Source organism: Meriones unguiculatus (genome assembly GCF_030254825.1).
Source record: "Meriones unguiculatus strain TT.TT164.6M chromosome 13 unlocalized genomic scaffold, Bangor_MerUng_6.1 Chr13_unordered_Scaffold_28, whole genome shotgun sequence".
In the NCBI taxonomy this organism is placed as follows: Eukaryota; Metazoa; Chordata; class Mammalia; order Rodentia; family Muridae; genus Meriones; species Meriones unguiculatus.
In genome coordinates this window covers 3,171,686-3,198,801 of record NW_026843644.1, presented here as the reverse complement: position 1 = coordinate 3,198,801, position 27,116 = coordinate 3,171,686, and the positions used below count along the sequence as shown (strand labels likewise).

Sequence of the window (27,116 nt, the reverse complement as noted above, 5' to 3'; positions counted from 1 at the left end):
GTCTCTTATTAGTTAATATTCTCTGATAATCCCCAGTCATTAAGAATTTCATTCATTTGTCTCTAGTGGTTTGATATTTGTTTTTGTTTAAAGCAATGTCTCCTGTAGATCAACCTTTCACATTTTATGTAATTGAGACTTTCTTTGAGCACTGAATGCTATCCCTAGTGCCCAGTGCCTAGAACATTGTCCTGCAGCTCTTTTTAGGTGGACCCTGACTGATGAGTGTGAAGTAAAAGAGACCAGTGAATGAATGTCCACTGAGCACTCTGATAATTTTTTTTGGAGGTGAGCAATTACAAATAAAGAGGGACTTGTGTAAGAATTGAGTTCACTGACCTACTTTGAAGCTGGTGTAGTCACAACACAGAAAGGGAGGGGAGGAGGGAAGATAGTAATGAGTCAGGTAATCAATGGTAGATGGTCAATAAAAGTGAAAACTGTACATTTGGGGGGAGTCATACACAAAGGGAATCAAGAATATGGATTAGTTGCTGAACTTGTTTTTGGGAAGCAAATTTCTATAGTTGCACGAGTTCAAACAACACAGAAGTTCTGGATAAACTGCTGTGGTAGTGACTAACAGGCATGTTTCCTCCCCCCCCCCCATTGAAAATGAACAACCTGAGAGAAAAGGTGTGAGTAATACTTTGTGTGCTCTAATACATACTTGAAGTACCTGAAGAATATTGGACCATAAAGCCATTTTCAACTTTTAAAAATAATTTTTAATATTATGATGAAATCGTTTCAACCTTCTCATTCCTCTCTACTCTTACGTCTCAAATGATGGGATAAAACGTTAAGGTGGCTACTGAACAATCACAGCAGATTTGGCTGTCAGGTTCTCCCAGCATCCCTCAGTCCTTACCTGTTACAAGGTATGGGTGTCAATCACAATTCTCTAGCCCAGGAGTTGATCTGCCCTCCTCCCAGCTGTCCTTCCTTATGTATTCCAAACATTTTGGTTACCTGGTATTTTTCATTTATCATTTATCCTCCTGGCCTTTTGTTCTGGCTCTCCACTTCCCTCTCTCCTCTCATCTCACATAGCTCAGGGTCAGGTCAACTTTAGACTGTCCCAGATGTCCCTGTGTCTGACTATGTTCTCTCATCTATCTATAATAAACTTTCTACCCCAACATTCCTAGGTACAGCCATATCCTTTTTGGTTTATATCTCATTTTTGTTGAGCCCGCATTAACTACTCCTTTCTTTCAAATTCATGGACATTTGTTTCTTTAATGGTTATTACTCTTTGACTTTGACTGAAGTTTCAATGAAGGACTTCCCAACTATGAGGTAGAGGTGACTGCACTGGACACTGAGTGTGAAATGGAATGTGCAACATAAATGGCTTGTATCTGGGAAGATGAGCAGGTGCCCTGGGAAAGTGGAAGATTTTATTTTAAAACATTTCCAAGATGAGGATGTTGCAGGATATTTGATCCCAGTGTGATCCCCGAGATTGTGAACTGTAAAGACCCGTGCTTTGTTTGATGTGGGTGAGCCCTAACACAAACCTTAATTCCAAGAACTTACAATTTATTGTAAACAGGTGATTACGGTATGGATCCACCAGCCCTAGAACATGCCTTTAATTCAAAAGCTCTCTGTGCACAGGATTAAATAATGTTAACCCTAGGTCAAGAGGCAAAGCAAGAAACCAGCTGACAGGGATTAAAGAGTAAGTGGAACTTTCAGCTGAAATGTATTTAAGACAGAGTGTAAAAGTGGAAGTTTTAGCTTGGTAGATTTGGGGCTTTTTGAGCTGTGAGCTAGAAAGTCTTTGGCCTTGGGTTCCTTTGGCCTACCCCCCCTGAGCTGTCATCTGAGCTGGTGAGCTTTTGGGGCTTTTTTCTCTTGGAGGTGAGGTGAGTAGCAGGGTCAGATGGGTGTTTTTTCTGCCTCTCTGAGCTAGCACGTTTTAAAATTGTATAATTGGGATTTTCATTCTTTTATAACAACACTAGGATTCTGTGTGCCCATAGGGGTTAGGGCAAGGCTAGAATGCCTCTGTTATCAGCATCATTTGATCTTTGATCCACTGGTAAAGGAGCTACTACTGTCCTGAGACTCAGATCTATTGTTCAAGCTAATGAGGGACTCTGGGCAGGCCTAGCAGTCAGGAGCAATAGTGGGAGTTGATTTATGGGTTTGTTCTGGGATTTTCCTCTGACTAGACCATGTCATGCTGAGTGTGGGGCAATTGTCCCCAGGCCAGGAAGAGCAGGCTGCTGAGCTATTACAGCCTGATCTGCTTTGAACGAGATGGACTGTGGTTCAGGCTGTAGTTCTGTTGGTCTCCATGTGGTGATCTTGTCAGAGACCCGTGGCCTCTGACCCTTCCTGAGAGTTGATTGTCCAAAGAAGTGAGGATTTTGTGGCCTGGGCAGTAGAAATTTGTGGTGCTTATAATATCAGGCATTGGTTTTTCAGTGGACAGATTGGAAAACTGAAGGTCTCATTTCTAGAAATGATGAATGTTGTATTCCACATACACCTTTGTGTAACAAATTTTACAAATAGTTTTGAAACTGGAAGAAAAGAGGTGGTGGTCGTCATCTTTCAGCAATACTTGATTATGTTTTTTTAACATTTCAACTTCCACCAGTCACAATGGCGTGGTTTAGGGAAATTCAATTCCAGGGTACAAAACAAATTTCTGAGATGCAGAATTTTGTCAGGGGTGCCTGGTTTTAAATCAGTGGATAGGGCAGATTCCACATCTTGTGACATAATTCATGCAGCAGGGAACAGATGCTAAACTATTCTCCAACATTTTTTGTGTGTGAGTTTCAGCAAGGGCTGGACTGTGCCTGAACCCACATGAGGGTTCATGAGGGACTGCAAGACATAGTTCAGCTTATGATCACCTCCATTTTCTAAGAGATTTCCAGAGCAAAAGGACTCTCTGTAAAGGAAGTTAGTAGTAGCTGGAGGGTCAGAAATATAACAGTTTAGGTATCACTTTGTGTTTGTCTTGTAGCAGTTGTGAAATCTGTGTTTATTTAATTTGTTTTAATTAGAAAGTCAAAGGTATCTCAGGGCCAGTGCAAATTTCTCATACTAGAGTTTACTTACATCTTTTCATGTAAACTTGGCTATATTTTAGGCTTATTTTTTTTTCTTTTTCTCTCACCCCCTCCTTCTTTCACAAACACTGTACACATTCTTGATTATTGAAGTCTGTGGTAAGTACAGAAGTCACATCATGCCAGAAGATTATGAGATTCATGACAATAGAATCATCCCTTATTTTTCTGTTTTCCTCCTTTTCTTACCAGGTGGCTTTTCTTATATGAGATAGAGATTTTGGATTGTTCTTTAGCAATCACATAAAGACAATTTGCACTTATGTCTGTACAAGGCGGAAGAGATAACATGAAGGTGAGTGATACCAGTTGGCCAGTTTATTCCTTCTCTTTTGACATTTTCTTTTGGTGATCTGTCATTTTCTTCAGAAATTTCATGTGTCCAGTGTTCTCCATATTCTTTAGTTGGATGATTTTATTCTCCTGAAAAGATTAAATTAAAACCCTTGCCCATCCCTAATTCTGGGGTGAGGGTTGTGCCATTTTGGGCATGTTATATCTTTTATAGAGCAAAATAGTTTTTTTTTTTTTTTTGGAAATAGAAAAAGTATAATATCTCAATTAAAGTTAAAAAATCTTTGAAAGTTTACAAATATACTTTAAAGTCTATTTATTTCTAGATAATAAAGGGCATTCATTTTGATTTTCAGCCTGCCTTTTACAAGCAGCTTTTAAATAAAATCACTATAAATCCTATGTGCCTGCCTCTGCCTCCCAGGTGGTATGTAAAAGGCATGTGCCTCCCACATGCTGGGATTAGGGATATGAACCACCAACACCTTGCCATTGAAACTCCTGAATTTAGAAAACAACTAATTAATAGAGAACCGCTTGTCTCTGCTGGGATTAAATGCATGGTCTATCACCACACTGTTCAAGTATGTTATATTCACTCCAAATTATTCCAACTCAAACAAGTTTATACCTTTGAATTTACTTCAAACATTTTAAACCTCTTAACTGTTTTAAATATGAAACGACAAAAGTATCCTTTTTTATTTGAGAAGAAAACTATAGTCTTTATTAAGTTAGTTTGAACTGAATACCACACTGTCTGATGAAGAGTTACCTCTGCTTATTCAGGAGATCTCTACTATTCAAATCTAATCATTATCAATTTTGATAGGATCCACCTTTCTTTTCCTGTGGAAACATTCGGTTTTACCAGTGAAGACACAGTTCAGTAATTTCTCAGTGTCTACTCCTTTTAGTTTTGTTTACTTCTTTTTTTTCTAGAGTATTTAGGTGTGCTGTTAAGTTGCTACTAAGAGATCTTTCTGATTATTTTTTCTGAATGTACTTAGTGGTATGAACTGTCTTCTGGTCAACAATTCCGTTGTGTACTATGACTTTTGATATGTTGTGTCTTCATTTCATTGACTTTTAGAAAGTCTTTAATTTCTTTATTTATTTCAGTTTTGATCCATTTTTTATTCAATAGAGTTGTTCAGTTTCTATGAATTTGTAAGCTTTCTATTGATTTTGTTATTGGTGATGTGATGCTTTAAACTTTAGTGGTCTGATAGGATGCAGAAGGTTATTGCAAGTTTTTTATATCTTTTGAGACTTCCATTGTTCAAGTACATCATCAATTTTGGAGAACAATATATGTGTTGCTGAGAAGAGGGAACAATCTTTTGTGCTTGGGTGGATGTTCTGTAAACATCATTTGGGTATATTTAGTTTTTTGTTGTTAGTTAACTGGAGCATTTCTCTGTTCAGTTTGGTCAGGGGGAGCTGTCCATTGATGAGAGTTATATATTGAAGCCTTCACCTATCAGTTTATGAGGACCAGGATGTGATGCAAGCTACAGAAGGGTTTCTTTTATAACTTGGGTGCTCTTATATTTGGGGCATAGATGTTAAGTATTGATATGTTTTATTGCTGGTTGTTTTATTTTAATATGTCATGTCTTTTGCCATCTTTTGTTTAGTTGTTTTTGAAGTCTGCTTTGTTAGATATTAAAATTGCTATACGAGTTTGATACTCTAGTCCATTTATTTGGAATGTCTTTTCCAACACTTCACCTTGAGATAATATCTATCTTGATGTGAAGCTGTGTTTGATGTATTTAGAAGAAGGGTGTATTCTGTTTTATCATCCATTTTGTGAGTCTGTGTCTTTTTATTGGTGAATTTGGGTCAATGGTATTAAGAGATATCAATGAACAGTGATTGTTAATCTTGGTATTTTGGTGGTGAAAGTGGTGGTGGTTTTAGCACCTTGTGTGGGGCTGTATTTATAGATACATATTGTTTAAATTTGACCTTAACATGCAACCTCTTATTTTCCCATTTGATGATTGAAAGGTTTTGGGCATAGTTAGTAATTTTTCTTGGCTTCTGTAGTTTTTTAGAGTCAGAAGCACACTGTCTATGTCCTTCAACCTCTAGCATCTTTACTGAGAATACAGGATTAATTCCAATAGATCTGCCTTTGTTTATTTCTTGGTTGGTTTTTGTTTGTTTTGGTTTGTCTGTTTGATTGGTTAGTGTGGTCTGTTTGATTTTTTTCTACTACAGCTTTTAATATTCTTTCTTTCTTCTGTATATTTAGCATTTTTATTATTCTCTGGTAAGAGGACTTTCTTTTCTGGTCCAGTGTCTTTGGTATTTTTTTATGCTTCTTGTGCCTTGATAGACATCTTCTTCTTTAGGTGAAGGAATTTTTCTTGTATGATTTTGTTAAAAATATCTTCTGGACCCTTGATCTCATCCTTCTGCTAATCTGATTTCAACATGTTTTGTCTTTTCATAATGTCTCAGAGTTCCTGGATTATTTGTGATAGGGAACTCCAGGATTCCCTAAATTTCTGCATTTAAAAAATAATTTTCTTTTGGTTTTTTGAGCCTGGGATTCTCTGTGTAGCATATACTGTCCTTGCCTTGCTTTGTAGACCAGGCTAGCCTCAAAGTCACTCTGCCTCTACCTACCCAAGTTCTGAGATCACAGGTGTGCACCACCATGGCCATCTTGTTTTTGCTTTCCTTATTGATAATATTTCCATATTTCTAGAATGTGCTTCATTCTGTCATTCTCCATTCAGCAGAGTCCTGGAGCTCAGCTTCCAGATGAAGAACAGTGGCTCCATTTCTCTCAGGGGCAGCTAGAACAGTTTAGTGCAACACCCATTTTCACAAGATGGGGGTGTGGAAAGAATTTTCTATTGACTATTATGGGTAGATAGCTATTTTAGAATGAAATCACCAGTGGTAGTGGAAACTTTGGTATTCCAGAGCCTATGGCAATACCAAAGTGTTACCATTCTTGGATAAGCTGCTGTGCCTTGCTCTAAGGACTTTCACCTCAGAGGTTCAAGTAAAAGTCCATGCCTGGTTGGCTTGCAACCAAGACATAGGCCTAGTGAGACACAGACCCAGTGAGGCCTAGGCCCAGTGGGCCAGTGAGCAAGCCCAGAGGTGAATAAATGATGAATCTCAGAGGCCATGATGGAACGCTGATGGTATCAGGTGGCATACAACCTACCAGAACACATGCACCCCCTGCATGGGCTAGATTTCTTAGGAAGAACATTGAATCTGTTGAATGGTTATTATTAATGAGACCTTCAGGACCACAGTGAAAGAAAGAGTCAAGTGGAGCAGAAATAAATGTAGTCTTTGGTTTGTAGAGAAAAGCATCACTAGGTAGTTTCAGATGGCAGTCACATGCTGAAACAGAGACTGGAATTTTTAAGGAGATCATCATCAAAGAGAATGTCCTAGGTCTGGATTTGAAGCCTAAGTTTGTGTCCTTAAATTAACACTCCCTCCTGATAATTCTTCCATTAATCAAAGAAGTAGGCTAAGTGATTCCTAATACCCGGAAAGAACTTCATATAAAACCTGCTCCAAATGTGTTCCAAGTGTGGCAAGATCCATCCCATTTTGTCCATCCCTACTTAAAATCCAACTTGACAGTCTCACTCATGTTATGCACATTCTGGAAACAAGAAGAATGCAAAATTTAAGATAATAGATTCTTCCTTTTTGTTTTCAGTTCAACACTGTGCCAGCCATCTGTGTTTGGCAGAGTCAGCTCCCCAGGGAAGATACTGTAACTGTTTATTGTGTGAAGTGGTGAGGGTGAAGCCTGAGTTGCATCTTGACACTACAAGATGTTGAGATACCTAAGTTAGGAGACACCTACCATATAGTGCTGCCTATAGGCAGCGGAAGTAAGCAATCTTGGGGATGTATGAGATGTTTCAGGGATAAGACCATCTAAGCCTTTCCAAACAGCATCAGGGTTTGTTGTTTTCCTTGCTGATCTTCTTTCCTTGGTCTACTCTTCCCTAAAAATGTACACATTCCTCTCTACAAGAATTGGAAAGGGGTATTCTGTGCATCTATGTTGGAATGATATAACTTGCTTCTGATGTTACAAGATGTGGCATCCAAGAGATTCTCTGTGTATCAGAAGAGACTGTGAACATTTGAACAGTGTATGAGCTATGGCAGAATTTTAGGATCATTGAAGTTAGACTACATTTTCATCATGGGATGACAATAAGCTTATAGTGAACTTGGTCAGAACTTATTTGATTGAATCAAAAAAGCTCCCAGAGAAGATCATGTTTCTGTTTTTGACACTGAAAAAAAAGTTTCTTTGTAGCCTTGGCTGTCCTGAAAGTTGGTATGTAGACCAAAAAGGTTTTGAACTTACAGATCTAACTCCAGTTTAGTGTTGGTCTTAAATTTAGATCAACATGCCTGGCCTCAACATCAACATAAACATTGGCTGCTGAGCCTGGAATGTAGCATTTTGTTTTGTTTTGTATATGTAAGCATAGGTTGTTGTGCTGATCTTCATCCACATCTTACCTTTGAAGTTTGGCAGAGAGTATATCTAATTTCTTAGGATGGCATGTATTCATGACACTAACAGTGTCTGAGCTTTCTGAGTTATTGAATTTCATGTGTATGACATTCTTTCTACCTGTTGTGTTCGTGTTTTAAGACTTTATTTATTTATTTTATTCAAACTTAACTCATTTTAATTTAAATTTGTTTTTCTATAATTTATTCTCTGACATGAACTCAGCTCTTTGAACACCTCCTGCTGGGGGGTGCACTCTTGTGAGGCCACAGAGGAATATACTACAGCCATCCTTGATGAGACCTGATAAGCTATGTTCAGACAGAAGGGGACGAATTCCTCCGCTATCAGGAGAATATGTAAGGGGCATAGGGTGAGAAAGAGAATGGCTGGGACAGGGAGGAGATGTTGGAGGGGGCTACAGTGGGTATACAAAGTGAATAAACTGTAATAAATAAATAAATAAAATTTAAAAATAATTTATCCACTTAACATCCCAATTTTAGCCCCCTCCCTAGTCTCTTCTTGGTTTCACCCCTCTGTTCCTCTTTCACCCTGATCCCATTTCCAATTCTCAGATAGGGGGAGCCCTCCTCTCCTACCATCTGACCCCAGCCTATCAAGGCTCACTAAGACTGCCTGCATTCTCTTCCTTTGTGGTGTAGCAATGCCCCCTCTACCAGGGGGGAGTGATCAAAGAGCAGGTAACAAAGTCCATGTCAGAGCCAGCCCCTACTCTTCTTATTATGGATCCCACATGAGACTGAGCTGCCTATCAGCTATAACTGAGCAGGGGTCTGCTTCCTCTTCATGAATGGCCTTTGGTGGGTCCATCAATCTCTGCAAGTCCCCATGAGCCCAGATTTGTTGTCCTTGTTGGTCTTCTTATGGCAGTCCTGCCATATCTGGCTCTTTCTACTTTCTACCCCCTAGTCTTTTCTATGATTCTTTGTGTTTTACCCAAAGTTTGGCTGTGAGTATTAGCCTCTGCTTTGATCCCCTGCTGGGTAGTCTTTTGAAGGATATGAAGGATATGTATGTTAGGCTCTCATCCTGTTCCCTCTCCTCAGTCACTTCTGGTGTAGATTCTATTTGCCCTTTTGAATATGAATCGACCATCCTCCATAGGGTCTTCCTTTTTATTTAGCTCCTTTAGGTCTGTGGATTGTAGTATGTTTATCCTATATTATGGCCATTATCCACTTATGAATGAGTACATACCATGCATGTCTTTCTGGTTTTGGAATAACTCACATAAGATGATCATTTGTAGTTCCATATATTTGCCTGAAAATTTCATGGTTTCCTTTTTTTTAAATACCCAAATAGCATTCCATTGTGTAAAAGCACCACAATTTCTGTAAAACAGTGGTTCAGTTGAGAGACATGTAGTTTGTTTCACTATTCTGGCTATTATAAATATAGATGCTATGAACATAGTTGAGCAAATATCTTTGTTGAATGGTGGAGCAACTTTTTGATATACTCCCAGGAATGGTAGAGCTGGGTCTTGAAGTAACACTATTTTCAACTGTCTGAGAAAGCATCAGATGGATTTCTAAAGTGGTTGTATAAGTTTGCACTCCTACTAGCAATGCAGGAGTGTTCCTCTTTCTCCACATTCTCACTAGCTTGCTGTCACTTCAGCTTTTGACATTATCCATGATGGGTTTAAGATGGAATGTCATTTGCATTTCTATGATGACTACAGATATTGAGCATTTAATCTCCACCATTTGATATTCCTCTGTGGAGAATTCTCTGTTTAGTTCTATACCCCAGATTTAAAGTGGATTATTTGGATTGCTGGAGTTAAATTTCTTGATCTTTTTATATATCTTGTTTATTAGCCCTCTCTGTTGTATGTAGGGTTGGTGAAGATCTTTTGTCAGGCTGTAGGCTGTCATTTTGTTCTATTGACAGAGTTCTTTGCTTCATAGAAGCTTTTTGTTTCACGAGATCATATTCATTAATTCTTGATCTTAGAGCAAGTGTTCTTGGTGTTCTGTTGAGGAAATTACCTTCTATGCCAATGACATCGAGGATCTTTCCCACTTTTTCTTCTAAGAGATTTAGTGTATCTGGTTTTATGTTGAGGACTTCGAACAACTTGGACTGCAGTTTAGTGCAGGGTGATAAATATGGATCTAGTTTCATTTTTCCAGATGTAGACATCCAGCTAGAACAGCACCATTTGTTGAAGATGCTGTCCTTTTTCCATTGCATGGTTTTGACTTCTTCATCAAAAATCAAGTGTCCATAGGTGTATGGGTTTATTTATGGGTTTTCACTTCAATTCCATTGACCCACCATTCTGTTTTTATTCCAGTAACATGCAGTTTTTATTACTATTAATTTATAGTAGAGCTTGAGATCAGGGATGGTTATACCTACTGAAGATCTCCTATTGTACAGGATTGTTTTAGCTATTCTGGCTTGTTTATTTTTCCTTATGAAGCTGAGAATTGTTTTTTTTCAAGTTCCTTAAGGAATTGTGTTGATATTTTGATGGGAATATCATTGAATCTGTAGATTGTTTTTGATAGGATGGCAATTTTTACTATGTTGATCCTACTAATCCATGAGCATGAGAGATATTTCTATCTTCTGGTATCTTTTTCAGTTTCTTTCTTCACAGACTTGAAGTTGTTTTGTTTTGTTTTTCATAGAGGTTTTTCACTGGCTTGTTGAGGATAACATCAAAATATATTTTTTTTCCTGGCTATTGTGAAGGGTGTTATTTTCCTAATTCTTTATCAGTCCATTTGTCATTTGTATACAGGAGTGCTACTGATTTTTTTCTGAGTTAACTTTATATCCAGCCACTTTGCTGAAGTGTTTTTCAACTGTAGGAGTTCACTACAGTAGAATTTTTGGGGTCATTTTTGTATACTGTCATATCTGTGAATAGTGATATTTGATTTCTTCCTTAACAATTTGTGTCCCCTTGATCTCCTTTAGTTGTCTTATTGTCCTAGATAGGACTTTGAGTACTGTATTGAAGAGATTGAGAGAGAGTGTGTAGCCGTGTCTTGTCCCCGAGTTCAGTGGAATTGATTTAACTTTCTTTTCATTTAGTTTGATGTTAGCTATGGGGTTTCTTTACACTGTCTTTACTATTTTTAGATATGTGCCTTTGTCCCCAGTCTCTCCAAGACTTTAAACAAGAATAACTGTTGGATATTGTCAAATGTTTTTTCACCATTTAAGAAAATGATCCTCTGTTGTTGTTTTTTTTTTTTTTCAATTTGTTTATATGGTGGATTACATTGATGGATTCTATATACTTAAAGTCTATTTTATTAGACATTAGAATGGTAACTCCTGCATGTTTCTTGGGTCCATTTGCTTGGACCCTCCTTCCAGCTCTTTACTCTCAGGCAATGTCTATCTTTGTGGCTTAGATGTGTTTCTTGAATGCAACAGATTGTTGGGTCTTGTTTACATATCCATTCTGTTAGTCTGTGTCTTTATTGGAGTGTTAAGTCCATTGATGTTGAGGGAAATTAATGACCAGTGGCTATTAGATCCATTTATTTTGATGTTGCTTGTGGTAGTGTGTTTGTGTGCTTGGTTACTTTTAGTTTTGCTGTAGTGACATTATTTATTTCCTGTGTTTTCCTGAATGTAGTTAGCTTTCCTGGGTTGTAGGTTTCCTTCTAGGAGCTTCTGTACCTCTGGATTTGTGCATAGGTATTGTTTAAATTTGTTTTTGTCATTAAATATCTTGTTTGCTCCATCTATGATGAATGAGACTTTTGCTGGGTATAGTAGCCTGGACAGTCATCTGTGTTCTCTTAGGGTCTGCATGATATCTGTTCAGGCCCTTCTGGCTTTCATAGTCTCTGTTGAGAAATCAGGTGTGATTCTAATGGGTTTGCCATTATATGTTACTTGGCCTTTTTCCTTTGCAGCTTTTAGCATTTTTTCTTTGTTCTGTATACTTACCATTTATTATGTGGTGGGAGGATTTTCTATTTTGGTCTAATTTATTGGGTGTTCTGTAGGCCTCTTATATTCTTATAAACCTCTCTTTTAAGTTGGGGAAATTTTCTTCTATGATTTTGTTGAAAATATTTTCTGGGCCTTGGAGGAGGGAATCTTCTTTTTCCTCTATTCCTATTATTTTTAGGTTTTGCTTTTCATGTTGTCTTGGATGGTCTATGTCAGGAATTTTTTAGATTTAACATTTTCTTTGATAGCTACATCTATTTCTTCCATTGTGTCTTCCGCACCTGAGATTCTTTCTTCCCTCTCATAGTCTATTCATTATGCTTAACTCTGTAGTTCCTGTTTTCTTCCCTAAGTTCTTTCTCTCCACAATCTCCTCCATTTGTGTTTTCTTTAATTTTTCCAATTTTATCATCAGATCTTGAGCCATTTTATTGATTTCCTTCACCTCTCTGACTAGTTTCCTTCAATCCCTTCAGCTGTTTGTTAGAACAATCCTCTGTTTCTTTAATTTCTTTCAGGGATTTAAGTATTTCCTCTCTAAAGGCCACAGATTGTTTGGCTGCAACTTCCTGTATTTCTTTAAGGAAGGCCACAATCACTTTGTCTTTATCTTCTTCTATTTCTTTGCAAATGGCAATATTCTGTTTGACTTTATCTGCATCTAGGTCTTTACGAAGTTTATTTGTTTCCTCTATTATCCTGTTCATAAGCACAGATGTAAGGTCATCTTCTTGAATTTCATTTACGCTGGGTTATCCAGGGCTGCTTGCTCCAGGGCTGCTTGCTCCTGGATAACTTGTTCTAGGGATGCCATATTGCTCTGTCTTTTGTTGGTTGAGCTTTTATGCTAGCCTCTACCCATTAGGCTATCTTAGGTGATGGGGGTTAGTTTCTGTTACTTCCTGGGATCCTGTGGTGGGTGGAATCACCTTGGCAGGAAGATGATTTTTTCCCAAAGAAGCTCTCCTCCATTTTTTAGGTATGGTCACTGAATGGCAGGTGTTTTTCAGGAATTGCCACAGCTCATCTCAGGCATGCAGACCTGAGTAGTAATTGTGGTATTCATTAGTAAAGGGAACTACCCTCTCATCCAGAGAAGTCCTGGAGACAGCTTCCCTCTTGCTGTAAATTTAGTGAGCTGCTGCTGTAACCTGGGTGCCTTGTGGTTTGGTCAGTTTAATTAGGGAAAACTCATTGTCCCTTGGAGCAGTATTTGGGGGTTGATCTTAGGGAACCCAGGCTTCTGGAGGTCTGAGTTTGGGGCTCTCTGCCCCAGTACCCAAGTGGTAATCAGTGGCATATGAGCACTACTCTCATGTGTGCAGCAGGAGGCTAGAGCCTGGAGCCTGTGGATAACCAGAAACTTTTCTAGAGCTAGGTGTCCTGAGGTAGGGCCAGATATTTCCGCCACCATTGGGTTTTTTCTCAACAGAAAAACCCAGTCTGTACTGTTAGGGAGGGGGCGTGTGGAGTGAGTAGGCACTTGCTTGTGAGTGGTGGCTCCAAGCTGGTGACTGGACAGGAAACTGAGAACTTTTTCTGAGAACATTCCCGTATGTTTGGTGTTAGTGGTGGTGGGGGGTCAGCTGAGTACTCTAAGCTGGGACCTGCTGTTTCCCTCCCTGTGGGGTTTTCTCCCAACAGGAAAACCCAGCCTCTAGTGCCCTGGGGTACACAGTTCTGTCTGTGATAGAAAGTTAGTTGTGGAGTTGGCAGCTGGAGCCCCACTCAGGGCTGGCTGCTTTGTGCCTGCAGGTCTGCAGGACCTTTTCCAGGGATAGACTGGTTGACCTGAGGTCAGCCCTACTTGCTTCCTTCTCTGGGGTTTTCTCAAGACTGGGACTCCCAGTCTCTTGTGTCCTGGGGTACACAGTTCAGCCTGGGAAGGTGATCAGGACATGCAAGAGTGTGCTTCTGGTCAAGTGACCCAGTGACTGTGTGACCTGGGGTTTCTTCTGGGTTCTTGCTGGGTGACCTGAGAGTAGACCCGACTTATTCCCACTCCGTGGAGTTTCCTCTCACCTGAGAAACACAATTGCTTTTGTTTTAGGGTCCAGAGTTCAGCCTCTTAGTCACTGTACCAATATTGCTGCCCTGCTCCTCAGACAGTGTCATCCCAGCACCGCCATCTTGGATTACCCCTTTCTCATCTCTTTCAATTAATTTTTGGTGAAAGTCTGTTTTATTAGATATTAGAATGGTTACTCCTGCTTGCTTCTTGGGTCTATTTGCTTGAAAACCTTATTCCTGCTAAAACATCCCAAGAAAATTTCAAGGGATTAGCTGAGTGCTCTGAGGTTGAACCCAATTGCTTTTCTCATCTCACCTGGTAAATACAGTCAGTGGTGTTTGGAGGCTTACAGTTCCAACTATTGGTCACTGTGCAGTCTCTGCTACCCTGCTGATCAGACACAGTGTGAGTTCAGCCCTTCCAGCTGGGATCTGTTTTTAATTTTTACTGAATATGAGTATTTTGATTGTATGCATGAATATGCATCTCTTGTGTGCCTGATCTTCACTATAGTCTGAAGATGTGTTCAGAACTCATGAACTGATAGTAGTGGGTTCCAGGTAAACAATGACAATTGAGCCCACTTATTTGGAAGAGTAGCAAGAGCTCCTCACTGCTGAGCCATCTCTTCTACCTTATGTTGCTTATTTATGATCAGCATTGACATTGCTAATATTTTCATTTTTCTATTTTTAGCTGTTTAAACATGCATTCCCTTTTAGTAAGATGTTATTAGAGTTAAAGTTTAAGCTGGGGCAGTGCAGATTTCTGGAAAAGGAATGCACAACTGGAGTGGATGTATAATTTCTTGTACAAGCTTCAGTTAAGACCTCTGAGTTCTTTCAATCTTTTATGTTTGTTTGATTGACTTTTAGGGGAGGCTCTGTCTTACTATATAGGTCTAGCTGTCCTGGAACTTTTTGCATAGATCATGCTGGCATCCAATTCAATAAGATACACCTGCATCTGCCTCCTGAGTGATGGAATTAAGGCATAATAGAATACACCCAGCTTGTCCATAATTTTTGTAGTTAGTAACTGTTCATAAATTTCTCTGATGTGTACTTAGTACTGCTCATCCCTTAATTTCTCTGTGTGTCTCTGTCTCTCTCTTTCTATTTCGCTCTCTTCTCTCTGTCTTTGTCCACATTAATTACCATGACTATTCAAAAGCTATATCCTATTCAAAAGAGTTCAGATATGACATAGTTAAACTTCATTATTCAGTTTTCTTCTAAAATGACTTAGTGATAACATTAACACTTATGTTTTAATAGAAAAGTTTTAATCTTTATTTTTAAACTGTAGACTATACATGATTTAGAAAGGAGAATAAACAAAACAATGATCAAAGAATAATCATGTGTTCTATGCCTTTTCTTTTGTCTGGGAACTCAGAAATATGATGTTATCAGCTATGATTATTGTTGCTTGCCACTCACATTATTTTTATCCATCTGTTCACTGTAGTACAATTTCCCTTCCACAAATATATGAGCCCCCATTTTCATATACTGGTATGCCACATCTCTGATCCCTGGTCAAAACATGATATCCAGTGCCATGTTGTCTTTTGACTGACACCACCCATCTGTTCACTGTCACGTGATAGCCACATATCATTTGTTGCTAGATAAAATATCATGCCTGTGTTTTTTCCTTCCACCTGTCTCATGAAAGTGTCCTGACCTACTCACCCAAGTAACTGAAGATGATTCATAGATCACTCAAGAACCCAACTAATGGCTACTTCATATTCATGTCTTACAAACCAATACAAAACCTTTAACACAGGTTTTCAAAGCAAGCCTTTTTTTCCTTTACAATCTAACCTTTAGGCTTTTTCTTCTCCCATCCTTTACCTGATGCACAGCACCCAACTGTCTAACATTAGCACTTCTGTGTCAGAACATAAATGGAAGAAGCATTAGAATTATATGATTATATTGCCAATGAAATATAAATTTATATTGTTGCCAGTCTTTCTTTTTTACAAATGTATGGTATATTTTAGAATTCAGTGACCTTTAATGATGTCCATGTGAAATTCAGCCAAGAAGAGTGGGCCTTGCTGGAACCTTCCCAGAAGCAACTCTACAAAGTTGTGATGCTAGAGACCTGTGAAAACCTCACTGCTATAGGTAAGACTGCAATTTTTCTTTCACTTTAAAAATAAAAAGACAACTCTTACTTTGTTATTGATCCTCTTCTGTAATTCCAATTGACAATGAGGAGGAATGAGGTAAATAAAACAGGCATGGTTCTAAGAGTCACAGAAGATAGTGATTTAAGTTTTGCCTTAATAATAACATGATATTTCCAATAATATATATTTTCTGGTACTATATTTTAGGCTACAATTGGGATGACCATAATATTGAAGAACATTTTCAAAGTTCTACAAGTAATAAAAGGTAACTTTATGTGCATGTTGATACAGATATAAATCTTAAATTTTAATGTGTCCTGGAAGTTTGGTGTTTTTTTGTTTGTTTGTTTATTGGCTGCTTTTTATTTTCTGTTTTTGAGATAGAATTTTTTCTGGGTATCTGTGACTTTCTTAGACTTGCTTGTTAGACCAGCCTGACCTCGAAATCACACATATCTGCCTGTTTCTGCCTCCATGAATCCATGGATTAAAGGCTCGTAGCAGCACACCTGGCTGTGTCCTGGAGGTTTTAAAGAAAAGCAACAGTGTGAAAACAGCACTGCTTTAAGTATAATCTCACAATTCCATTTACCTCAATGTCAGGTATCTGATTTGTGTTTGCAAGGCATTCCTTAAGATAGAAGAAAATAAAATAATGTTGTAACAGAAAATACCATTTAAATCATATAGACATTACAGCTACTGAGTTGAACTGCCAATCTCTTTAGTCTCATTTTATCTACTCAGATATTGTAAGAGGTATACATATTGAATAGGTGATCAGTATGTGTCCAAAACTTTCTAATAACAACCACTGTTACTCATATTCATGCAGTCATATTGTAAAGTTTAGTGAAAGGAGCAGCTTATGAGAGTCAAGAATATTGTTGTGGAGAAACCTTAATCCCTATATGACATGTCTATAATGAACAAAAAACAAACTGTTAATTCAGTGAGGGAATCCTTTATTATTCTTGTAATTTAAATAGGTATATCATATGTCAGAATGTTTGTAAGGCACATGAGCAGAGGAATATTGAAAGAAGCAGTGTACCTGTCTTTCTCCAAGAACAATTAATTTTGTAGTAGTCCCCACTTTGAGTAGATTTTCTGAATGCGATAAATGGTTACTATTAATTGGTTTTGCAACTTCACTGAGAATTCATCAGCAACTAATACTGCTGAAAATACCTATGAATACTAAGAATTTGGAACTTCTTCTGCTTCTCGTGGCTCACTTTGCAAAAGAAGTGTCATTCATACAGTAAAAACAATGCAAATGGGATTGCTGTGGTAAAGGTCTGTATACTTACAATAATATATATATGTATGTGTATATATATATATAAAACTCTTATAGAAAAATGAAGCTATAAAAGTGAACCACGTAACAAATGCTCTTACCATCACAGAGATCTTCAAAAATACCCATAATGAAGGGAAAAACCATTAATGTAAATAACATGATAAAACTTTAAAATTTGATTCTCCTTTACCATTAGATCAAATTATGAAATTAATTAATATAGATAAATATATTTATTAGTGTAAAGCACTGATTGTGGTAAATCTTTCACATGTGGTAATTATCTGTGCAGGCATGCAAGCAGTCGTACTGGAGAGAAACCTTCTAAATGCACTGTATGTGGTAAAGTCTTCTCCTATACCACTGATCTCATAAGGCATAAAAGAGCACACACTGGAGAGAAGCCTTTCAAATGTAATCAATGTGGTAAAGTGTTTGCACAAAAGAGTCATCTCATAAGCCATAGAAGAACACATACTGGAGAGAAACCTTATGAATGTAACCAGTGTGGTAAAGCCTTTGCAGAAAACAGTACTCTCTTAAGCCATAAAAGAACACACACTGGAGAGAAACCTTATGAATGTAACCAGTGTGGTAAAGCCTTTGCAGAAAACAGTACTCTCTTAAGCCATAAAAGAACACACACTGGAGAGAAACCTTATGAATGTAACCAGTGTGGTAAAGCCTTTCCACAAAAAAGTCATCTCATAAGCCATAAAAGAACACACACTGGAGAGAAACCTTATGAATGTAACCAGTGTGGTAAAGCCTTTGCAGAAAACAGTACTCTCTTAAGACATAAAAGAACACACACTGGAGAGAAACCTTATGAATGTAATCAGTGTGGTAAAGCCTTTGCAGAAAACAGTACTCTCTTAAGCCATAAAAGAACACACACTGGAGAGAAACCTTATGAATGTAACCAGTGTGGTAAAGCCTTTGCAGAAAACAGTACTCTCTTAAGCCATAAAAGAACACACACTGGAGAGAAACCTTATGAATGTAACCAGTGTGGTAAAGCCTTTGCAAAAAACAGTACTCTCTTAAACCATAAAAGAACACACACTGGAGAGAAACCTTATGAATGTAACCAGTGCAGTAAAGCCTTTCCACAAAAAAGTCATCTCATAAGGCATAAAAGAACACATACTGGAGAGAAACCTTATGAATGTAACCAGTGTGGTAAAGCCTTTGCAGAAAACAGTACTCTCTTAAGACATAAAAGATCACACACTGGAGAGAAACCTTATGAATGTAACCAGTGTGGTAAAGCCTTTGCAGAAAACAGTACTCTCTTAAGACATAAAAGAACACACACTGGAGAGAAACCTTATGAATGTAACCAGTGCAGTAAAGCCTTTCCACAAAAAAGTCATCTCATAAGCCATAAAAGAACACATATTATAAAGAAACCTTATGAATATACCCAACATGATAAAGCCTTTGAACAGCAGTGTGGTATCCACAAAAAAGAAAAGACACACAGTGGAGAGAAGCCTGGTGAGGGTAATTAGTGTGATAAAGCCTTTGCATGTAATATTCATCTCCTAAGACAACAAAACATTGTGCAGGGAAACCATATGAATATAACTATGTGGCAAAGCCTTTGAACATAACTTCTCCTAATAAATAAAAGAACACATACTGGAAAGAAGCCGTCTGACTGCAATCAATGTGAATAAACTTTTGCACTTCATAATCAATTTCAAACTCATGAAAGAAATCCTAATGGACAAAAAGCCTATGAGTGCTTTTAACAAGGCGAAACTATTCCACATTTGTATAATTTTCATCTTCATGAAAGGATTCATACTGGAGAGAACTTATGAATGTGTTAAAATGGTGAGGCCTTGCACAAATCTAGAGTCATCATCATCATCAAAATTACCTTACTGGAGAGGAATTCTGTGACTATAAGCAATGTAGAAAGACCTTTGTGTTCTTTGGTCCAATGAGATCCAACAGAACTGAAAAACTAGCTCAATGGAAATGACCTCCCATTTCTGGAGGGGAAAGGGAATAAGGGCAATAGGAAAGGAGGGTAGTTCTGGGGGAGAGAAGGGAGGGGGACTATGGTTGGAATTTAAAGTAAATAAACTTATTTTTAAAAAGAATACAATGAATGGTAAATATCAATTAAATGCAACAGTATTATATAATAAGGTGTTTATGGAAGACTTATTGATAATCCTGATTCTCAACATTTACTGTTTTCAATTGCCTCACTTTACACAAAAAAAACTTTTAATCCAGTGGATGAATATGTAGGGAATGGTGAACTAACACCAGCCAGGAAGTTCTCTGAGAGTAACACAACAGTGGTAGCCTGTAGAAGTTTCTTTGTGTACACATACCTATTGTTCCAGGGGTTCTATTGAAAATCATCACAACTCACACTGAATTTTGAGATATGAGGGAGGAGGCTTTCTTTTCCATGTAGGACTCTGCTTCTGGCCTAGATGGGTAACCATGTCAATGGTGCGTTTTCTCTGCCTGACTTCATCTGGAGAGTATCTTTAGACATGGAAACCACCAATCAAATTTGATAGATGGCCTTTGACACAGATCCCTGATAACTCTCCCCTCCCTTCAAATATAGGATAATTTGGTTCTGTGTTCTTGTTCTTCTTATTCATATAATAGGAATGTGCTGTTTAATGCAAATCTAGCATTCTTGAATTTCCTAGTATTAAACAATTATCTACACCTATGCTTGGAGCATCCCAGGTACTCCCCAAGGAATATAAGCCACTGTGTTCTGTTTTCTGGAATTAAAGTTGAACTTACTTTCTGAGGTGGCTCCCAGAGTGGCTAACCACTGTTTTGATCATGAGCTTTCCAAGCTTTATACTACTCATCTTCTGCCCCTCATGCCTTCTTGGGCTGGTGGGAAACAGCCCTCCAGGCAGCAAGAGAATCACATTCTCTGAAATGCCTGTGATAAAATATTTCAGACTGCATAGCATTTCAAATTTCACATGTTTCTGGATTTAAGATGGTCAATCAAACAGTATCTTGGGATGGGACTCATTAAAATGAGTTCTACTTAGTGTTTAGTTCAAGGTAAGGTTGCAGGCAAGCTTCATGGTATGAAATCATCTAAGGTGAGTACAGTGGCCCATGGAAAATAAATACAAGCAGAAATTTTATTTTTCTGTTTTTAATAGCTGAGTACTGTTCTGATAATGTAAGGGTGAATGGCAGGGGAGAGGAACTCTCCTTTTGAGTAGTCTACGGGAAGGGGATGGGGGAAGGTGGAGGGAGGGACCAGTAGGAGTTGAGGGAGTGACCTTCAATCAGCATATATAATGAATAAATTGTGAAAAATAAAAACAATTAATAAAATAACATATAGTAAGGAAAACAAAGCAAAACAGCAAAAATTTGAGTCTAGTTTGGTTAACTGCCCTCCCTCAAAGAAAAGAAAGACGATATATAGAAAGAAAAGAAAAACAGAATCTTTGTCTTTGTCACCTTTCTTCCCTGTGAGCTCAGTTGAAGATCATTATGCAATGGAGACCATGATTCTCTCTCTGAAGTTTATGTTACCATAGAAGTAGGATTCAAACCTGAAACTAATGGCAGAGTTTCCTAGTTAACATATCAAATCAAACCTACCTGCCATTTTCTCTCAGAAATCCTTCAGTCCTTCCATGTTATCTGTCCGTCCAGGCTAGTACAGCCCATGCAATACCCTGAATTCTCCTTCCCAGGGCCTGGGATAACCTTACCCCCCCTCACCCACATATAGGCAAATTATTTGGGCTACCTGGTTCTGTCAAGCACCATGCAGGAGCAACAGTAGAACAGCTATAGAACTCATGGAATGTGGCTCCCTCGTTAGCATAATCATGATGAGTTTGTCTTGGAGAAGCATAATCCCAAGAACTAATTTTCCTGATGACTTTGTGTTCTTATGTAGCATATCTCTGCTTGTTGCCTTTGTGATGCCCATATTCCTTATAACATGAGTTGTATGAAAACTTTAAGAAAGCTTCTATCTCATCACTGGGCAATATCACTGGCATTTAAAATTAACAATGCTTGATCTCTTTTCACATGTTTACTGGAGCAGTTTAATGAATTAAGCATTGCCCTTGAAATGAGCTATAGATGTAGATTGTTAGCAATGACCATTATACTTAGAAAGAATTTGGAAAAAAATAGATTGTTTAATAAGGTCAGGGAAGATGTTTTTGCTAACGGCTTTGTTGTAAAAACTCTTAGAGAACAATTTAAATTTAAGAAAAGTACACTATTAATAGTAAAGCCATGGATGTTTTAAGGTTGATGAGCTGAAACAATAGCCCAAGGTTAGCATTGGCTGTCTGGGCACCCTCAAACTGGGTCTAAAACTAAGACAGCAGTTGATTCCTCTATATTTGTTTTTTCCCCTCAGCTTCTTGATATGATTTAATAAAAATGATTAATGAGTAGATGCACACCCCTTTAAGATTTAAAGTATAGTTGCCAGTACCATGCCATTTTTTATTACTGTTGCCCTATAGTACTACTTGAGATCTTGGATGAAGATACCTCCAGAAAATATTTATTGTGCAGGCATTTTTTTTTAAATCAATTCTGGTTTTTTTTGTTTTTCCATATGAAACTGAGAATTGTTCTTTGAAGGCCTGTAATGAGTTGTGCTAGTATTTTGATTGGAATTGCATTGAGTCTTTAGATTTCTTTTGGTAGAGTGGCCATTTTTACTATGTTAATCCTCCAATCCTGGAGTATGGGAGATCTTCTGATATCTTCCTGAAGTTCTTTTTTTTTTCATACAAGTCATTCACTTGCTTGATTAGAGTCACACCAATGTACGTTATGTTATTTGTGGCTTTTGTAAAGGGGTTTTGTTTCCCTAATTTCTTTCTGAGCCCATTTGTCTTTTGTATAAAGGAGGGCTTCAGAATTTTTAAATTTAATTCTGTATCCAGTCATTTTGCTGAAGTTGTTTATCAGCTGTAGGAGTTCCCTGGTTGAATTTTTTAGTGTTATATCACATCATCTGCAACACAAGCTGGAATGGATGTGGAGAAAAGGGAACCCTTCTCCATTGCTGGTAGGAATATAAACTTGTACAACCACTTTGGTAATCAATCTGGTGCTTTCTCAGAAAATTATGAATAGTGCTACTAGAATATTCATTTATACCAACCCTGGGCATATACTCAGAAGATTATCAACCATACAACAAGGACATTTGGTCAACTATACTCATAACAGCATTATCGACAATAGCCAAAATTTGGAAACAACTTAGATGTCCCCAAACCGATAGACAGAGAAATTGTGGCACATTTATACAATGCAATACTATTCAGCAATTAAAAAGAAGGAAATAAGCAGGCAAATGGATGCAACCAGAAAAGATCACTCTGAGTGAGGTATCCAGAAGCAGAAATACGCTCATGGTATATACTCACTCATATGTGCATATTAGTCATATAATATAGGAATAAAATACTAAAATCTAGAGTCTTAAAGGATCTAAACAACAGAAAGAACCCTAAGGAAGATGCTTAATCTTCATTCAGAAGGGCAAATGGGATAGACATCTGTAATGGGGGAAGATAGGAAACAGGGCAGGAAACTACCACAGAGGGCCTCTGAAAGAATCTACATAGCAGGGTATTGAAGCAGATTCTTAGACTCATACCCAAATTTTGTGCAGAAAGCATGGATTAATATGGAAGATTCAGGAGCTAAAAAGGCCTGGATGGGAGAGGCCCTCAACAAGGAGGCCAATTGAGCCAAAAAATATGGGCCTAGGGGGTCCTGTTCCAACCAAGGACCATGCATGAAGAACACCTAGAACCCCTGCTCAGATGTAGCTCATAAGTATCTCAGTTTCCATGTGAGTTCCCTATTAAGAGTAACAGGGGCTGTCTCTGACATGAACTCAGTGACAGGCTCCTTGATCAGCTACTCCTGGAAGGTTCAGCCTTGCCAGGCCACAAAGGAAGAAGGTTCAACCATTCTTGGTAAGACTTGATAAGATAGACTAGGATAAGATAGTGGGAAGAAGGACTTTCCCTATTGTGGACTAGGAGAGGGGCATAGCGGGAGAAGAGGAAGGTAGGTTGTAACTGGTTGAAGATGAGGGTGGGGCTTACAGCCAGAAAATAAAGTGAATAAATTATAATAATCAATAAAAAAGAAAAAAAGGAGGATTTTTTTTTTCCTGAGATGGCTGGACTCAGGCAACTGTCTCTTAAAAACAACTAGAAAGAATAGTATTTCATCTCTACTCATTTTCCTTTTTCCTGTAATACTATATATAATAAATACCCTTGATAAAATTCAGTGGTTTGTCATATATTCCTAGTATTATAATATTGTAAAATATTTTACAATTCAAATTTTGATGTTAAGTGTGTAAAAATAGTTTATGAAAAAGTGGCTTGAATTTTCAAAGAAGCAAAGAATGATTACTCAAAACTCAGGAGGGTGAAAATAAAAGGAAATTGATGGAAGAATAAATTATATATAAAAAATTAATATCTCTTACACAGTAATTAAAACATTTTGGTTATTGAGATTTAAAAAATATACACAGAATATTTCTCAAGTAAACAATGTAAGCTATTAGTAATAGCTCCTATGCATGCACCCTGAAGTATTTCTTTAAATTATTCCTCTTGTCACTGAAATGTGTTCTTTGACAAGTCATGCCACTACACCCTGATGTTCAGGCTCTAATACTGGCCATTCAATTCTTATTTCAGGGTACTGACTGCTTATAGCCCAATTAGGAGTGAAGTCAGACAATGTTTGGTTTCTGTGTCTAGCTAAGGTCACAATTTTTGATGATACGTTTTTAGTTCGTCCACAATTTCAAAGTAAAATGATTGACTTTCTTGAAATGTTAAATGTTCTCTCTCACATACATGCACACACACGCATATATAATGTGTGATACATGTAATAGGAGTTATTGGCAACACAAGACTTGAAATTGAAAGAGCCAAAAGAGGGGTGTATGGGAGATTTTGTAGGGAGGACAGAGATGTGAGAAATAATGTGATTATATTAAAATCTCAAAAAAATGTATATGTTTTCCATGAATAAAAAAACTGAATATTATAATATTTTGCACTGATGTGATTCAGGACAATCAAGTCTATTCTATCTTAGCACACAGTCAGCTGTGTTTCAGTAAACATGAGTATATATGTGTGCTGGACTTGCGCAAGTCATCTGTTGTTTTCATATGGATAATGGTAGAACTCCTCATTCAGTGTGTACAGTATATATTCTCTTTTAAATTGACTCAAGAATTGTAGGAATTTTTTGTGCGAACTGTATAAAATAAAGTTCCCCTAAACTTCTATCTTGGTCCACATTCTTCTACTGTCTCCTTACATCCTTTTACACAGAAATGCTATCTAACCTGGATGGTAAAGAGTGTTCAGTAGATGAAGCAGAAGAATGGACATTTTTTGTCTAGTCCATTCTGTTAGTTCCTGTCCTTCTGTTGGAGAATTGGACAACTGAGTTCAGAGTTTTCAAAGAACAATGTTTATTATTTCCCTTTATTTTGTAGTTATGGTGTGTGGGTTTTGCCTCTTTTTATTTGATGCTTGGGATAATTCATTTTTTGTCTTTTATTGGATGTGATTAACATTTTTAGATAGGAGTTTTGCTTTGATTGGCTTCTGTAGTGAAGGAGTTTTACAAAAATACTGCTCATATTTTGGTTTATTGTACAATATATTTTTATTCACCATTTACTATTGAAAGTTTACTGGATATAGTAATAAGGATCCCTTAAAGATCATATACAATCGGTCTCAGCCATTCTAGGTTTAGAATCTCTCTTGAGAGATCAGGAGTTACTGTAATGAGCCTGAATGTATATGCAACTTAGTCTTTTCAACTTGCAACTTTTAATATACCTTCTTTGTTTAATATACTTTTCTTTACTTTTAGGGTTTTGATTTTATGTGATGAGCACAATTTCTTTTCTGGTAGGCTTTGTTGTTTTCTATACTTTTTGTACTTTTATAGGTTACCCCTTCTTCATTAGGTTAAGGATATATTCTATTATTTTGCTGAAAATATTTCTGGGATTTTGATGTGAGTTTTGTCTTCTTCCTCTATTTCTATTATTCATAAATTATTTTTTTGCACTTTTTAAATATTCTGGATCTTTTGTGCATGGCTATTTAACATTTCTTTTGATGCAATTATCCAGTTGTTGTTGTTTGTTTGTTCTTGTTGTTCATAATAATCATCTTCATCTTCATTTCTTTGTCCTCCTCCTGCTTCTCTTCTTGCTCCTCCTCCTCCTTTTTTTCTTTTCAAAATAGTCGCTTTACTCATATATTCACCCTGATTAAAGTTTTCCCTTCCTCTAACCCTGGCAACTCTTTCCCATCTCCCCTTCTATCCAGTTTAAATTCACCCTCATATAAAACAAGGAGGGCTATAATGTATAATAAGAAAGTAAAATAGAAAAAAGACAAAAACAATCACATCTTATTAGAACAAACAAAGAAAAAAAAAAGAGCTCAAGGGGAGAAAAGATGTAGACTTGTTCACACATGCAGAAATCTCATAAAATATTAAACACAAAACAGTAGTACACACAGAGGGTCCATGTAGCTTTAAAACTAGTAAAAACTCTTCAGCAAATTAAAATAAGAACTGTGATAAATTTTTTAAAATTCATGCCAGAATTACAGGACATGAAAATCCAAACATGCCAGTGAGCGAAATTTTTGCCATCTACCTTTTGGAATGTATGCTTAAAAGTACAATTAAGAGTAGTCCCTCGGATAAAATGAGTGTACCTTGGAGAAAACTATATTTTCCTTTGCAAGCACTTATCAATTAGAGATTTGGCTAGGGACAACATTAAATGCCTTGTGCATGCTGCCTCACATGCACAGCTTATATATTCTTCAGTCCTCTTAATTTAAAATGCTTTCTTCTTTGATATCCTCTATCCTTTCTGGCTCTTATACTCTTTTGGCTGAATTACTGAAGAGCCTGGAGGGCATATTCTGAGGTCTCTCACTGACTGTCTATTTTCGTTATGGGTCTCTGAATTTGTTTCCATCAGCTGCAGGATGAAGCTTCTTTCATGATGGATGAACAAGATACTGGTCTATGAGTATTGCAGAATGGTGGCAAGGTCCATTTTTATTACTTTTAGTAGAATGTAGTATTTGCTTTTTCCCTAGAACCCTGGGCTATGTAATTTCTATTTCTTGATCAATAATCCAGTGTCCGGTGTGGATAGCATCATGTGAAGTGGACCTTAAATCAAACTATAGATTGGTTATTTACTCCTACAACTCTTGCACTAATATGTCTTACAGGTAGGACTATGTTATAGTTCAAAAATTTGGTAGCTGGGTTAGTGCTTATATTCCTCCTCTTGTAGTTGCAGAGTACTTCTCATATCAAAATTGCTAGAATGTAAGTGTGAAGGTTATATGTAGGCACAAGCTCTATTTATCTATGTTCCATGTAAGTGTAAGTGTTGTCTCCAGCAATACTGCATTGCAGTCAATTTATGGAGAGCATCCTATAGTCTTGGCAAAAGCCTGTATTGTTTTGGCATTAAGATCACACTACTTTGGCCAATACCTCAATTAAACATAAACTATTACCAGTACTGGATGCTTTACTTAGTGACAAGAGATTTCCAGTTGGGACTTTCTTGTGTGGTGATTTCATTTATATTGGCTCTTAATATGAACGTAACTTAAAAATATTTCTATTGCATTAGTTTTCCACTGTACCAAACAAATGACCCTTAATTTTACCTGTGT

General features: G+C 37.4%; 1 protein-coding gene across 1 annotated transcript; it reads left to right on the top strand.

Moving 5' to 3' along the window:
- The first annotated feature begins 3,384 nt into the window (after positions 1-3,384).
- Positions 3,385-26,452, top strand: LOC132650706 (zinc finger protein 431-like). Its single transcript, XM_060376047.1, has 5 exons — positions 3,385-3,390; positions 15,894-16,020; positions 16,233-16,293; positions 17,711-18,527; positions 26,402-26,452. Exons 1-5 carry the CDS (start codon positions 3,385-3,387, stop codon positions 26,450-26,452), a joined length of 1,062 nt encoding a protein of 353 aa, XP_060232030.1.
- The last annotated feature ends 664 nt before the right edge of the window (positions 26,453-27,116 follow it).

Bases quoted from the DNA above. Each gene is read 5' to 3' on its own strand.
- LOC132650706 (XM_060376047.1), top strand. The intron at 16,021-16,232 runs GTAAGACTGCAA...ACTATATTTTAG, and splicing joins TGAAAACCTCACTGCTATAG to GCTACAATTGGGATGACCAT. The intron at 18,528-26,401 runs GCAGAAAACAGT...TGTTTCCATCAG, and splicing joins ACCAGTGTGGTAAAGCCTTT to CTGCAGGATGAAGCTTCTTT.